This window comes from Clinocottus analis, unplaced genomic scaffold (assembly GCF_023055335.1).
Source record: "Clinocottus analis isolate CAN_PGR_092001 unplaced genomic scaffold, fCliAna1.0.p SCAF_11, whole genome shotgun sequence".
NCBI lineage: Eukaryota > Metazoa > Chordata > Actinopteri > Perciformes > Cottidae > Clinocottus > Clinocottus analis.
In genome coordinates this window covers 20,925,842-20,940,841 of record NW_027175832.1, presented here as the reverse complement: position 1 = coordinate 20,940,841, position 15,000 = coordinate 20,925,842, and the positions used below count along the sequence as shown (strand labels likewise).

Genomic DNA, 15,000 nt, shown 5'->3' with positions numbered 1-15,000 from the left:
TATTTATTAACAGAATCGTTTCCTGTGAAGTTGTTTTTCCTTCAGATTGTTCCTCTGTTCCTCTTCTGGACCCTGTGTGTGTTGGCATGACTCGTGAACCTGTACTGTGGTGTAGTTTTAACCTTTTAAAAGAAACGGAGGTGAGAGCCTCAAAAAGGGGCGGGGTTTAGTGCATTAAAGGGGCGTGTCATGTTTTTACCTGGAGACGTCCTGGTGGAGCAGATCTCTGGAGAACGTCCAGCTTCTTCTTCACTGGAACCTTCTGCACATGGAGGTCCACGCTGAAGCAGCTTTTCATGAGGAAGTCTCGTCTTCTCTCTCTTTGAATGTGAAAGAATATTTGTGTCTTTTCTCTTCTGTTTGTTTGTTGTTGTTTTTGTTGCATTTCCTCTCGAGACATTCCAAACAGAACGAAGGAAACTCTGGTTTCCTCTCGGTGGCGACGCGTCATGTCTTTAAAATCTCTTCTTCGAGTCACGTGACCGCAGCCACTACGGTGCGTCAACAACAACAACAACAACAACAACAACAACAAGTTTACATCTGGTGATGAACGACCAGCTGATGCTCATTTAGAGTCAAACAGACCACAATGAGGGGACGCTTTAGGGGCGGGGCTAAAGGTGATTGACAGGTCCACCAGAGACGTGTACGGCGTCTCCACGTCGCTCCTCCGTCCGGACGCGGCCACTTCCTGTTCACCGGTTAATCCAAGATGGCGACGAACTCCAGTCGTTGAAATCTGACGAGTGAGAACGAAGAAAAAGACGTTTCACCCGAGAAGAAAACGTCAATAACAAAGATTTGATATTTAATTTTAGCCTCGAGAAGACGATGAGCAGGAACCAGCCGTTAGCCGTGGAGGAGCTACATGGAGCTACGTGGAGCTACATGAAGCTACGTGGAGCTACATGAAGCTACGTGGAGCTACATGAAGCTACGTGGAGCTACATGAAGCTACGTGGAGCTACATGAAGCTACGTGGAGCTACATGAAGCTATATGGAGCTACGTGGAGCTACATGAAGCTACGTGGAGCTACATGTAGCCGGACACGCTCGGGCCGTTGTCTTCTCCGTGTTCATGTTTTTTATGTTTTTTATGGTTTTCTTAGTTTAATTTCCGCCACAGCAGCGGTGTGTGTGTGTGTGTGTGTGCGTCGTCGTCTCCGCGGCGTAGCGACGTGTTTCTACTTGTTGTCGACCGTCGCAGCCGTGACTTCTCTAAATGTGACTAGAATGTGTTTGACATGTTAATATTCTGCATGTAGACTTTCAGAGGCTTTTTTTGGGTCTCTGCCAAAATAAAAAAGGAAAATGTTTTTTTTTTGTAATGTAAACTCTGGTGCCGATGAGTTATTGAGAGAAATGTTCTGTTTATTCAAAACTACAAAGTGCTATCAGTAAGAGCCATCTCAGTGCTACCAACGTGCTACTACAGTGCTAAGGTGCTACTACAGTACCTAGGTGCTACTACAGTGCTAAGGTGCTACTACAGCAGTGTTAATAAAGTGCTATTACAGTGCTAAGGTGCTACTACAGTGCTACTACAGTACCTAGGTGCTAATAAAGTGCTACTAAGGTGCTACTAAGGTGCTACTACAGTGCTACTAAGGTGTTACTACAGTGCTAAGGTGCTACTACAGTGCTACTAAGGTGCTACTACAGTGCTACTACAGTACCTAGGTGCTAATAAAGTGCTACTAAGGTGCTACTACAGTGCTAAGGTGCTACTACAGTGCTACTAAGGTGCTACTACAGTGCTACTAAGGTGTTACTACAGTGCTAAGGTGCTACTACAGCAGTGTTAATAAAGTGCTACTACAGTGCTAAGGTGCTACTACAGTGCTACTACAGTACCTAGGTGCTAATAAAGTGCTACTAAGGTGTTACTACAGTGCTAAGGTGCTACTACAGTGCTACTAAGGTGCTACTACAGTGCTACTAAGGTGTTACTACAGTGCTAAGGTGCTACTACAGTGCTACTAAGGTGTTACTACAGTGCTAAGGTGCTACTACAGTGCTACTAAGGTGCTACTACAGTGCTACTAAGGTGCTACTACAGTGCTACTAAGGCGCTACTACAGTGCTACTAAGGCGCTACCAACATTGTCGTCGCCGGCTGTCAGAAGCCAGAATAAACGAGCTGTTTTAAAACGCTTGTTTTCTGAATGGAGTCTGAGTCGATCAATGCTAAGCTAAGCTAACATTGTAGCCGCTCCACATGGTCAAACGGAGGCTTTGGCCCAGAGACGGCTTCTTTCCACCATTTCTGATTCAACAAGAAAAGTTGCGTCAGGAGAAGAGTCTCAATGCTGAAGAAGGTATTTATATTCACGTCACGGTAGTAATATTCATACTTGGTAGTACTTTCGGACACGTTGAATGCAGGTCTTTTCCCTCGTGACACAGTCTTCATACACTTTACCGTCTTGCACCGCTGGCCCGGACGAGGACGACCACAAACTAAACAAATGAATCAAAATATAATCGCCTGTCGGGTTAATTGCCGTCTAATTAAAAACTGCAGGAGCTCAAACTGGAGCGGAGGTCGCGCCTCTGCGCAGGAAGATAAGCGGACGTCTGCGTTGGTGCATTGCTACGAGGGGCCGGGCCTCCGGCACGCCGCTCGGACCTAAATATAGGGTTAAAAGAAACGGGGGGGTTCAGGGACGGGAGCAGCTGCCGGCTTCAGTCCAACACATTCAGCCGCCAGTCGTCTGCAAACCAACACACCGTCCCAACATCGACCAACACGCACCAGAACGGTCCAGAAGTAGACTGGACCCACCCGAGCGGGCCGGTTCTGGTCCTCCAGCTGAGGCTTGATGGTTATGTTGAGTGTTGATGGAGCTACAATGTTAGCATAGCTCCTAGAAAGCTCCCTGAGCAACTTTCAAAGAAAGAAACGTCAGGATTTAGAGGAGCGATTGTGTTATTTTAACACATCCATGTGTGTTTATGGACAACACATTAATAGGCGACAAAGCAAGTCCACAACCCCGAAATAATGAAATAATGGCCGCGATGAAGACATAGACTGTAAAGTTCACACGCCGCTCAGATGAACCCTTTGGTTCAGCCGCTGCTCTCAATGAGGGAAGAAGCTTCACTTGTCGGTCGGTGAGCGTTTGGACTCTGCCGCTCTCGGGAAGTGAAGACGGCAGCTGATGTCTAATCCCCCAAACACCAGCCCGGCTCTGTGTAACCAGACCACTGCGGCTCCTCTGCATGGTCCCTGCGGCGCTGCAGAGGCTGCTGACGGACGTGAACTCGCAGCTGCTCGCGTGAACGTATTCACAAACATCGTAGATTTATGAATCGGCCCGCGTGGCTCTGAACAAAGAGCAGAGCCGGACTTGGACGGGGGGATTTCCATCGTCCTCTGCTTTGCGTCTTCCCAATATGTCCGAGTGTCGCCTTACAGAGAGCTTTTATTTTTAGCGGGGGGGTTGGTGGCTGGCCCACATCCCGATGAGGCCTGAATTCAGGTTCCCTTTGGATCCTGAAGCCTTTTTTAAGAGGGGTGGGTGGAGTCTCCCCTTCCCCCCCGGCCCCAGACCTGAGTTTGGGTCACAGCGGTTGGGTGTTGGCTCTCTCCGGTCTCCCTGCTGGTACCTCCGCTGGTGCTGGTCCGCTTCACCCAAACTAAACCGCAAGTCTCCGCTGAGAGAGAGATCTCCCCTCGTCGCCGATGGATCAGCACAAGTACCGCACGGCGGGCGTCCAGGAGAAGCTGGAGATCGTCGGGGTGGAGGACGAGGACGGGAACCCCATCAGCGCCCTGACCATCCTGTCCCTGCTGGAGCGCGTGGCCGGCATCATCGACAACGTCCAGTCCTGCCAGCAGCGCATGGAGGAGCGCCAGCTGGACCTGGAGGGCAACATCAAGAGCATCCAGGGCGACGTCCTGAAGCTGGCCAAGGACCACACCGACACCAGCGGCACGGTGGAGAAGCTCCTGCAGAAGACCCGCAAGGTCAGCGCCAACGTCAAGGAGGTGCGGGCGCGCGTGGAGAAGCAAAACGTCCGCGTCAAGAAGGTGGAGTCCACGCAGGACGAGCTGCTCACGCGCAACAAGTTCCGCGTCGTCATCTATCAGGTGAGTTCTCTGAACGGCAGTCTGCTGGTTGTCTGTTTCTGTTGTTCGTTACGTTAAAATAAAGTCAAGGGAAAGACATCGTGGTTAAAGTATCAACCAACAGTAAAAGCTGCTGAACCTTCTGGGTGAGAGTCCGGTTCGTTGGTTCGTTGGTTCGTTGGTTCGTGTCTCACTGTGACTGCTGCTGGTGCTGTTGGATGCATTTGAGTTGTGTCTAAGAATCAGATTTACTTTTTATTGACGTGGACGTCGCCCCTACAAAGTATAAATGAAATTGTTGTAATCTTTGTTGAACGTGTGAAGTCCACAAAGCTTTAGCGGAACATATCAGGAGCTGTGACATGATGAAGGTTCACATGTTCATAAAGCCTAAAAATATGGTTTGAAATCTTGCTGTTCTCTTGATATTTTTATCTATAAATGATGAGATATCCAACAATCAATGTGAAAGTTTTGTTTATGAAGAGTTTAGAAGAAGAAGCTGTGATCTTCTGATTAAATCCTGATTGGTGCATAAGTAAGTATGACGTCATCTTCGTCAGACTAAGCCCCGCCCACTTCACATCAGCACAGCAGAACTCTGAAACTCTAAAACAGAACTCAATTTGTACATGTATGCTGGTATTGCAAAAACCAAATGAATCCGGAAAGGGATATTTTTACCGTACATTACCGTGCATTATCATCCATTATTGTACATTACCGCACATTACCGTACATTACCGTGCATTACCCTACCTTACCGTGCATTACCGTACATTACCGTGCATTACCGTACATTACCGTGCATTACCGTGCATTACCGTGCATTACCGTACATTACCGTGCATTACCGTGCATTACCGTACATTACCGTGCATTACCGTGCATTACCGTACATTACCGTGCATTACCGTGCATTACCGTGCATTACTGTACATATTGTGCCTGAAAGCTTTACATTTACAAGCATAAGAGAGGTCTTCATGCTCCATAAGCTTTCATAAAGAGATCAAACTGAATGTCTCTGCAGACGTCCACAGTGAGGCTTCAGAATAGCCTCGGCCGCTATGTGCTGCTAACAGCTGCTGTGGATCCGTCACAGAGTCACAGAACTATTCTGAGCTCTCAGCGTTCAGCCGGCGGGACACGAACCGCTGTCACCGGGTCTGAGCTGCTGCTCATCACGGGAACAGACAGACCCATGACCTGCTGCTGCAGCGCTGGAGACACACCTGAAGCACCTGAAGCACTTAACGCACCTGAAGCACCTGAGACACCTTAAACACTCGTTATAATAAGTTGGTGAAGCTGCATTGAAATGAATGAAGTTGTAACTTTGGTAAATGGGGGCGAATAAAGTTGTTAACATTTTAAAACGTTCCTAACGTGTGTGTGTGTGTGTGTGTGTGTGTGTGTGTTATTAATACCTGTCTTGAACCCTGTGGTGTAATCATTGTGTCATTCTCAGTGTCTGCACGCGCTCCACTGGCTCCGCCCCCTGATTAATGAGTGTGATCGTTGCGGTTTGATTTGGATTAATTGTGTTTCTCATCCAGTCGCCTGCAGGCAGCAGCTGGAGGCCTGAGAAACACAAGATAATTCAGCTTTTATTGTGTTTAGAAAATAAACAGTTATCAGTGTATTAATGATGATTATTAAATGATTAAAAAAGCAAGTTTAAAAAGGTTAATGTACATTTATCTTAATGACACAGAAGCATAGACTTCTATACAACCAGAGGTTGCAGCCTGGTTGAGCTGTTACTATTTACTATGTTAGCATGCTAACATGGTGACCTGATGGGAACATGAACGTCTTCATAATCCCTCAACAGCTGATGAGATGTTTCAGTCCTGATGGACCTCAAACCAGATGGTGTCTTTGTTATTAGCGGCCATCTTGTGTTCCTGCCAGCAGCTTCCTGTCTTCGTGAGTCTCAGTTACTCCTCATCTGTAAAAATAGACAAACCCGATCCCATGAAGATGCCAGTGTTCTCAGAGGCTGCAGGTCTGACGTTCTCTCAGAGGAATATCATGTTTTCTATCCGGTCCTGAATCAATGAGCAGCGTCGTCATTGATCTAAGATGGAAAGAGGATCCGGGTGACAGTTTCATCTCTGAGTCCAGTGCAGTGAGAGAGTTGTGGAAGTGAATGTTTTAACAAATCAAGGGGATCAAAACTTTAAAGAGTTCACTAGAAGCTTGATGAGTCAGAAGATTCAAAGGAAACTGAACTAAACTTCAAAATACTTATTTTTGTCTCCAATATCAGTTTCATAGATTTGAAACATCATTTATATAGACTTCTATACAACCAGAGGAGTCGCCCCCTGATGGTCAGGAGAGAGAATGCAGCTTTAACACATGAAGCATAGACTTCTATACAACCAGAGGAGTCGCCCCCTGATGGTCAGGAGAGAGAATGCAGCTTTAACACATGAAGCATAGACTTCTATACAACCAGAGGAGTGAGAAGGAATGGGAAATATGGGTTGAATAGCAAATCTTGAGCCGTTACTGGTGTGCCTGCGTTGGGTCTGATGGTCTCGGTGGTCTCGGTGGTCTCTGTGGTCTCTGTGGTCTCGGGGGTCTCTGTAGACCTGACTCTCCTGTCTTCCTCTCTGCAGGGTGACACCGAGGTCCCGTCAGTCGCCGTCACCAAGTCTCCCAAAGGATCCGGCCTGGACGGGCTGGAGATGGAGCCCGACCTCTACGACGTCCCGGTCGACCTCTCCTCCGACGAGGAGTACCTGAGCCTGGAGGAGGCCGACCCCTCGCGCTCCGCCCGCATCAAGAAGTCGATGGTGAAGAGCACCGAGACCCTGAAGGCCGCCTTCTCCAAGGAGAACATGAGCAAGACCAAAGGCAACCTGGGCACCAAGTTCCACAACCTGGGCGAGAAGGTCATGCCGCCGGAGCGCCGGGACAAGATGCACCAGGCCGGCGAGCGGCTGAAGCAGTCCGGCGAGCGGCTGAAGGAGAACATCGCCAAGAAGGCGCCGAACAAAGAGACCTTCCGCATCAAGCTGAAGAAGGAGAGGGCCGTCGCCGAGGGCCAGGAGGGCGCCGAGGCCGAGCGCCACGAGCCGGCGCCGGCGGACCAGGAGCCGGTGGCCTACACCGAGGTCGCGATGGAAACCAAGAGGGAGGGGCCCGTGGAGGAGGCCGGCGCCACCCGGATAGGAGAGGAGGGTCACGGGAAGTAGATGACGAACGAAAGCGGAGGCGGGACCCTGGAGGGAGGTTCAGAGAGAAGGTCTGCGATTGGTCGACGTCGACGACGGACATGTTTATTTTGGCTAGAATGTTCTCGAGATACGACACTGGATATTTATAAAAATCTATTTTCAGGGTGTTGATTCAAGTCACTTTACTCTGTCAGATGTTTATCTGCTGATTTTAACAATCAAATGATTGGAAGTAAAAAAAAAAAAAAAAGCTTGACGCGAATGTGAGAATTTTGTCGTCGAACGTACGAAAAAAATGTTTCGTTTGATAAATTCGTGAGTTTAAAATGTCAGAGATGTGAGACGTGAGCAGGTGAGCCGGGTCACGCTGCAGGTGAAGGAAAAGAAGGATGAGGAAGATGAATGTTGATCTTTCACCTGGATGTACATACAACGCTGAACATACTGGCAAAACCAGTGAGGTCCATAAATAAAAGATGTGGTCAGTGAAGGCCTCAGCGGGTCTCTGAGCGCCTGGACAGGAAACAACATGCCAACACCACACCGGCTTCTGTAGGCCACAACATGCCAACACCACACCGGCTTCTGTAGGCCACAACATGCCAACACCACACCGGCTTCTGTAGGCCACAACATGCCAACACCACACCGGCTTCTGTAGGCGACAACATGCCAACACCACACCGGCTTCTGTAGGCGACAACATGCCAACACCACACCGGCTTCTGTAGGCCACAACATGCCAACACCACACCGGCTTCTGTAGGCCACAACATGCCAACACCACACCGGCTTCTGTAGGCGACAACATGCCAACACCACACCGGCTTCTGTAGACAACAACATGCCAACACCACACCGGCTTCTGTAGGCCACAACATGCCAACACCACACCGGCTTCTGTAGACAACAACATGCCAACACCACACCGGCTTCTGTAGACAACAACAGCACGAAAGCAGACGCCACTAAGCTGCACCCGTCTGGGACTTCATTACCCAGCATTCAGTTCATGAGCGCAGAGAGTTCAGGGGCAGAGAGTCGGTTATGGAGGCTTAAACGCGGGTTAGCGGTTAGCAGATTAGCTTTAAATAACAGGTAGATGATAAAACACTAATGAACGTGTGAAGCTGCATCTGTCTGTCAGAACCTTTCATGAGTTTAGTTTGTTAAGTTCACTTCATTCAAAGAGCTCGATGAGCACGTTAAAGACAAGATGGAAAGATTCACGTTTAAAAGACTCCATAAACATTCGACGTTATGCAGATGATACTCCATCATACGTGTCGGTCGAGCCTGATGGAACCAACCAGCGCGCTGAACCTTAAGCTTTTCTTAAAGACTCATGAATCTGGATGACCTGTAACTTCCTGATGCTGAACTGAACAAAACTGAAGTAATTTCACTCGCCTGAAGGTCGAAGTTCAAATGTCAATAAAAACATGAACTCAAAAGGTCGGCGTTGGTGTGAACGCATCGAGAGTCTCAATATGTTCCTTAAATATCTTCATCCAGACTTTGGAAGATTCTGTTTTCTTTCTGACTGAATATTCAACTTGTCTGCTGCGTCGTTTCTCACGTATTTTCCGTCAAATTCCCTCTGACAGATTTGTCGTCTTTGGAAGTTAAATAAAGGTTTCAGGGTTTGACTGAACGTCGTCATCGTAGTCCAGCAGCTCACCAGCATCCTGCTGTTTCACAGCTGAGCGGCTTCTAGGCCGTAGGAGACGAGGTGGTAGGAGACGAGGTGGTAGGAGACGAGGCCGTAGGAGACGAGGCCGTAGGAGACGAGGCCGTAGGAGACGAGGCGTCGGCAGTTTCAAAGCTTTTCGAGCGCTGCTGAAGTTTTGGCGTATGAATGTTTAAATATGTTTTTCATGTCCAGTTTCTCTGCTTTATATTCATAGTTTCTTTTGAAGTTTGGTGATCACACTGAGGTCAGTTTAGCTGCTCGGTAGAGATTAAGGTAGTGATGTCATCACCGGTTATCGTCCTCTGCACTTCCTGTTTCACAGCGTCTTGATTTGTGTGAGTGAAGCTGTGTTGATGTTTTTCATGTAAAGAATTGAAAGTATTTAGTTTGATTTGAACTCTTCTGTTTGTACTTCAGCTTTCATAACAGCTCAGTAGTTTCTTTACTTTACTTTACTTTACTTTAGTTAACTTTACTTTAGTTAACTTTACTTTAGTTAACTTTACTTTACTTTACTTTACTTTACTTTAGTTAACTTTACTTTACTTTACTTTAGTTAACTTTACTTTACTTTACTTTACTTTACTTTAGTTAACTCTACTTTACTTTACTTTACTTTACTTTACTTTAGTTAACTCTACTTTACTTTACTTTACTTTACTTTAGTTAACTTTACTTTAGTTAACTTTACTTTACTTTACTTTACTTTACTTTAGTTAACTCTACTTTACTTTACTTTACTTTACTTTACTTTAGTTAACTCTACTTTACTTTACTTTACTTTACTTTAGTTAACTTTACTTTACTTTACTTTAGTTAACTTTACTTTAGTTAACTTTACTTTACTTTACTTTACTTTACTTTACTTTACTTTAGTTAACTTTACTTTACTTTAGTTAACTTTACTTTAGTTAACTTTACTTTACTTTACTTTACTTTACTTTACTTTAGTTAACTTTACTTTACTTTACTTTACTCTACTTTACTCTACTTTACTTTACTTTACTTTACTTTTGGATCATCTGCTTCCAGCTTTGAGGCTTTACAGTGAAACGCTGCCGTGTGGTCGATGTGGACGTTTATCATTTTGTTTTTCTATAAATAAAGCTTCATAAAACTCTATCAACTGGTACGCTGTATCACACACACACACACACACACACACACACACACACACACACACACACACACACACACACACAGGAAAATGTATGGAAGCCCGTTTCTGACACAATTTATAATTTAGACTTTATTATCTCATAAATGTATCATCTATACTTCCATCTCTACCTCCACCTGTCCATCTCTTTCTACTTCTTCATCTCTATCTTCCTCTTCCTCCCTGCTGCTCCTCTGGATGTGTTTACTTCGTTGGACCTCCTGCTTGTTGATTTGAACATTGATTTATTAAATCATGTTTCTTAAACCTGTTCTGCCTCTTCTCCGAGTTGTCATCAGGTCCCTTTGATCTTGAGTTTCCATCACAAACATCTCTCCTCCTCTCAGAGGTTCAGATCCTCTCTCCTCCCCTCAGAGGTTCAGATCCTCTCTCCTCCTCTCAGAGGTTCAGATCCTCTCTCCTCTCAGAGGTTCAGATCCTCTCTCCTCCTCTCAGAGGTTCAGATCCTCTCTCCTCTCAGAGGTTCAGATCCTCTCTCCTCTCAGAGGTTCAGATCCTCTCTCCTCCTCTCAGAGGATCAGATCCTCTCTCCTCCCCTCAGAGGTTCAGATCCTCTCTCCTCCCCTCAGAGGTTCAGATCCTCTCTCCTCTCAGAGGTTCAGATCCTCTCTCCTCCTCTCAGAGGTTCAGATCCTCTCTCCTCCTCTCAGAGGTTCAGATCCTCTCTCCTCCTCTCAGAGGTTCAGATCCTCTCTCCTCCTCTCAGAGGTTCAGATCCTCTCTCCTCCTCTCAGAGGTTCAGATCCTCTCTCCTCCTCTCAGAGGTTCAGATCCTCTCTCCTCCTCTCAGAGGTTCAGATCCTCTCTCCTCCTCTCAGAGGTTCAGATCCTCTCTCCTCCTCTCAGAGGTTCAGATCCTCTCTCCTCCCCTCAGAGGTTCAGATCCTCTCTCCTCTCAGAGGTTCAGATCCTCTCTCCTCCTCTCAGAGGTTCAGATCCTCTCTCCTCCTCTCAGAGGTTCAGATCCTCTCTCCTCCCCTCAGAGGTTCAGATCCTCTCTCCTCCTCTCAGAGGTTCAGATCCTCTCTCCTCCCCTCAGAGGTTCAGATCCTCTCTCCTCCTCTCAGAGGTTCAGATCCTCTCTCCTCTCAGAGGTTCAGATCCTCTCTCCTCTCAGAGGTTCAGATCCTCTCTCCTCCCCTCAGAGGTTCAGATCCTCTCTCCCCTCAGAGGTTCAGATCCTCTCTCCTCCTCTCAGAGGTTCAGATCCTCTCTCCTCCTCTCAGAGGTTCAGATCCTCTCTCCTCCCCTTAGAGGTTCAGATCCTCTCTCCTCCCCTCAGAGGTTCCTCTGGCGGCTCAGATGAAACCCTGGATCCTTCATCATTCAGCTCGGCGGCGTCAGCAGATTGCACCGCCGCCGTCTAAATGAAACGCCAATCATGCCGCTTCGCCGTGGAGGAAATGTCCTGTGGAGCCGAAGAGCACAGCGGCGGTTTGTCCAGAGAGGATCTTTTATTATTTATTAATATTTATTGGCCCTAAAACAAACACCGGGGCCTCGATTCCTCCCAGAGTCCAATGAGACGCTGGACCCAAGAGAGGATCATGTCAACCAGCATTTAACCTGCAGCGTTCCTCCTGCAGCGTTCCTCCTCCTGCAGCGTTCCTCCTGCAGCGTTCCTCCTGCAGCGTTCCTCCTGCAGCGTTCCTCCTCCTGCAGCGTTCCTCCTGCAGCGTTCCTCCTCCTGCAGCGTTCCTCCTGCAGCGTTCCTCCTGCAGCGTTCCTCCTGCAGCGTTCCTCCTCCTGCAGCGTTCCTCCTCCTGCAGCGTTCCTCCTCCTGCAGCGTTCCTCCTCCTGCAGCGTTCCTCCTCCTGCAGCGTTCCTCCTGCAGCGTTCCTCCTCCTGCAGCGTTCCTCCTGCAGCGTTCCTCCTCCTGCAGCGTTCCTCCTCCTGCAGCGTTCCTCCTCCTGCAGCGTTCCTCCTGCAGCATTCCTCCTGCAGCGTTCCTCCTCCTGCAGCGTTCCTCCTGCAGCGTTCCTCCTGCAGCGTTCCTCCTGCAGCGTTCCTCCTGCAGCGTTCCTCCTCCTGCAGCGTTCCTCCTCCTGCAGCGTTCCTCCTCCTGCAGCGTTCCTCCTGCAGCGTTCCTCCTCCTGCAGCGTTCCTCCTCCTGCAGCGTTCCTCCTCCTGCAGCGTTCCTCCTCCTGCAGCGTTCCTCCTGCAGCGTTCCTCCTCCTGCAGCGTTCCTCCTCCTGCAGCGTTCCTCCTGCAGCGTTCCTCCTGCAGCGTTCCTCCTCCTGCAGCGTTCCTCCTCCTGCAGCGTTCCTCCTGCAGCGTTCCTCCTCCTGCAGCGTTCCTCCTCCTGCAGCGTTCCTCCTGCAGCGTTCCTCCTCCTGCAGCGTTCCTCCTCCTGCAGCGTTCCTCCTGCAGCGTTCCTCCTGCAGCGTTCCTCCTCCTGCAGCGTTCCTCCTGCAGCGTTCCTCCTCCTGCAGCGTTCCTCCTGCAGCGTTCCTCCTGCAGCGTTCCTCCTCCTGCAGCGTTCCTCCTGCAGCGTTCCTCCTGCAGCGTTCCTCCTGCAGCGTTCCTCCTGCAGCGTTCCTCCTGCAGCGTTCCTCCTCCTGCAGCGTTCCTCCTCCTGCAGCGTTCCTCCTCCTGCAGCGTTCCTCCTGCAGCGTTCCTCCTCCTGCAGCGTTCCTCCTGCAGCGTTCCTCCTCCTGCAGCGTTCCTCCTCCTGCAGCGTTCCTCCTGCAGCGTTCCTCCTGCAGCGTTCCTCCTCCTGCAGCGTTCCTCCTCCTGCAGCGTTCCTCCTCCTGCGAGGACAGACAACATCGTTCTGATTTCCTCCACAGCGTGAGGAGACGTCGCTCCAGAGTGATTGCATTCAGCGCCTCCTGTTTGTTATGCATTAGCTGAGCACAATGCTGCTCACAGAGCCATCTGATGACGGAGGAACGGCCTCGGGACGAGAAGGAGAGGAGGAGGAGGGAGAGGAGGAGGAGGAAGAGGAGGAGGAGAGGAGGATGGGAGGCCGAGCCACGGCTCCATCGAGACGGTTTCTTGTCTAAAGGCTTCATCTTCTGTGCAGGAAACACTTGCATGACGTCGTTCACACATTCACAGGCTCACGACGCGACGCAGCGACACCGTTAAACACCAGAGTGACGCTAAACAGTAGGGCAGGTGCACGTGTTCTTCATCATAACGCCAGTGCAGCAGACGTTAGCCATGACATCATGACATCATGACATCATGACTTCATGAACATGAAATACAGACATTCAACTGTAGGAATCAAATATAGTATAAAACATTGAATATTTCTGTGGTAGACCTGTATGAATGTAGAAATCTTGTTATTGCACTGTGTGTGTGTGTGTGTGTGTGTGTGTGTGTGTGTGTGTGTGTGTGTGGGATCTATAATCGCTTCTCCAGTCACAGCTTTTCTTCAGGGAACATAATGACTCCTCCAGCTGAGAGAAAGACAGCGTTTTCTTCCCAAAATGACAAACCCGGCGTCTGAAGCGGCCGACACCACGGCACAGGAAGCGGAATACTGATGAAGCGACGGGCCGACCTCACGTGCGCTCACACAACAGAAGCGATGAGCAGCATGGAGTCCTGATTGAGAAGGGAGAGCTCTGAGAAGCTTTCAGTGGAGAAAACTGATCACGGGCCTCCAGAATGCCGTCAGGTGGAGAAAAGGTGACGAGGTCATCGCAGCGTGACCTCTCCTTCACACAGGACATGACCGTCAGTCTCCGAGCTGTTCCTCGACCGGTCCACTTCCTGTCCTGTGTGTGCTTTCGTCGTTTTTAAACTTTCCGGCACAGCCTGCACAGGTGGAGACCTGGAACCCACATCCACCTCCAGGAGCTGTGAAGGAACGTCACCCATCACCTCTTTTAGAAAACATCCAGTGAAATAATGACTCTCAGATGTCAGCTATTTTAGAGCAAAAGGCATGAATAGCTTCCTGGATGAGGCGGGCGGATGAGCTTCCTGCCGGCCCGCGGGCCAGAGCCTCCCGGCAGCCCGGCGCTCATTACCGCGTCGCTCAGGTCGAGCCGCTGCCTCCCTCCCAATTACCTCTCCATCCGACAAGCAGGCGACGCCGTCTGTCTGCAGGAGCAACGGCTCCATGTGGAGGCGTCTGGAGGAGATCAACAGCTGCAAAGCACAAATAAACAAAGGGGAAAGTTTTCATGTCCATAAGGAATCAAACGGCTCGCTGTGACGTGACGGCAGCAGAGCAAACGTGCTCTTTGTGTCCGGGAGGAATTCTTATGAGTCGTCTGTGTTGCAGCAACATCTCACGATAAGCCGTGCAACAACATGAGCAACAACACTCCACTACCCAGCATGCTCCTGGCAGAAGAGGAAGATGGATGAGAGCAGCGGGAGCTCCATGACATCCTGCACCAGCCCTCAACGTCTGTGTGGCTGTGCACAGCGTCTGAGACGCCTGACTGATGAAGACAGGAAACAAACATGCTCCCACACACACACACACACGCACACACACACACACACACACACACACACACACACACACACACGTCTCGCTGAGCGTCATCAGCGATGCAGCAGCAGACCTGTCAATCAAACCATGAGCTCCACCTGCTCACAGACGGGCAGGGAGCAGCATGCAGATTAAACAAGCGCCCCTCTGCCTCCACGGCCCGCTGCAACCACAGGAGAGTGTGTGTGTGTGTGTGTGTGTGTGTGGTGGTGGGGGCATGAATTATTCTCACACACACACACACACACACACACACACACACACACACACACACACACACACAGTGTGTATGAGTGTGTGTCATGCTTCAGTAGATAAGGTAACGTATACATGCATATGGAGGAGAGGAGAGCGACGAGGACGTTAAGCCTTTATTCTCACTGTCAGTAACACAAAGC

General features: G+C 49.3%; 1 protein-coding gene across 1 annotated transcript; it reads left to right on the top strand.

Moving 5' to 3' along the window:
* The first annotated feature begins 3,561 nt into the window (after nucleotides 1-3,561).
* Nucleotides 3,562-9,454, top strand: cavin4a (caveolae associated protein 4a). Its single transcript, XM_068567976.1, has 2 exons — nucleotides 3,562-4,100; nucleotides 6,710-9,454. The coding sequence occupies exons 1-2, from the start codon at nucleotides 3,693-3,695 to the stop codon at nucleotides 7,286-7,288; spliced, it is 987 nt and encodes a 328-aa protein (XP_068424077.1). The 5' UTR covers nucleotides 3,562-3,692; the 3' UTR covers nucleotides 7,289-9,454.
* The last annotated feature ends 5,546 nt before the right edge of the window (nucleotides 9,455-15,000 follow it).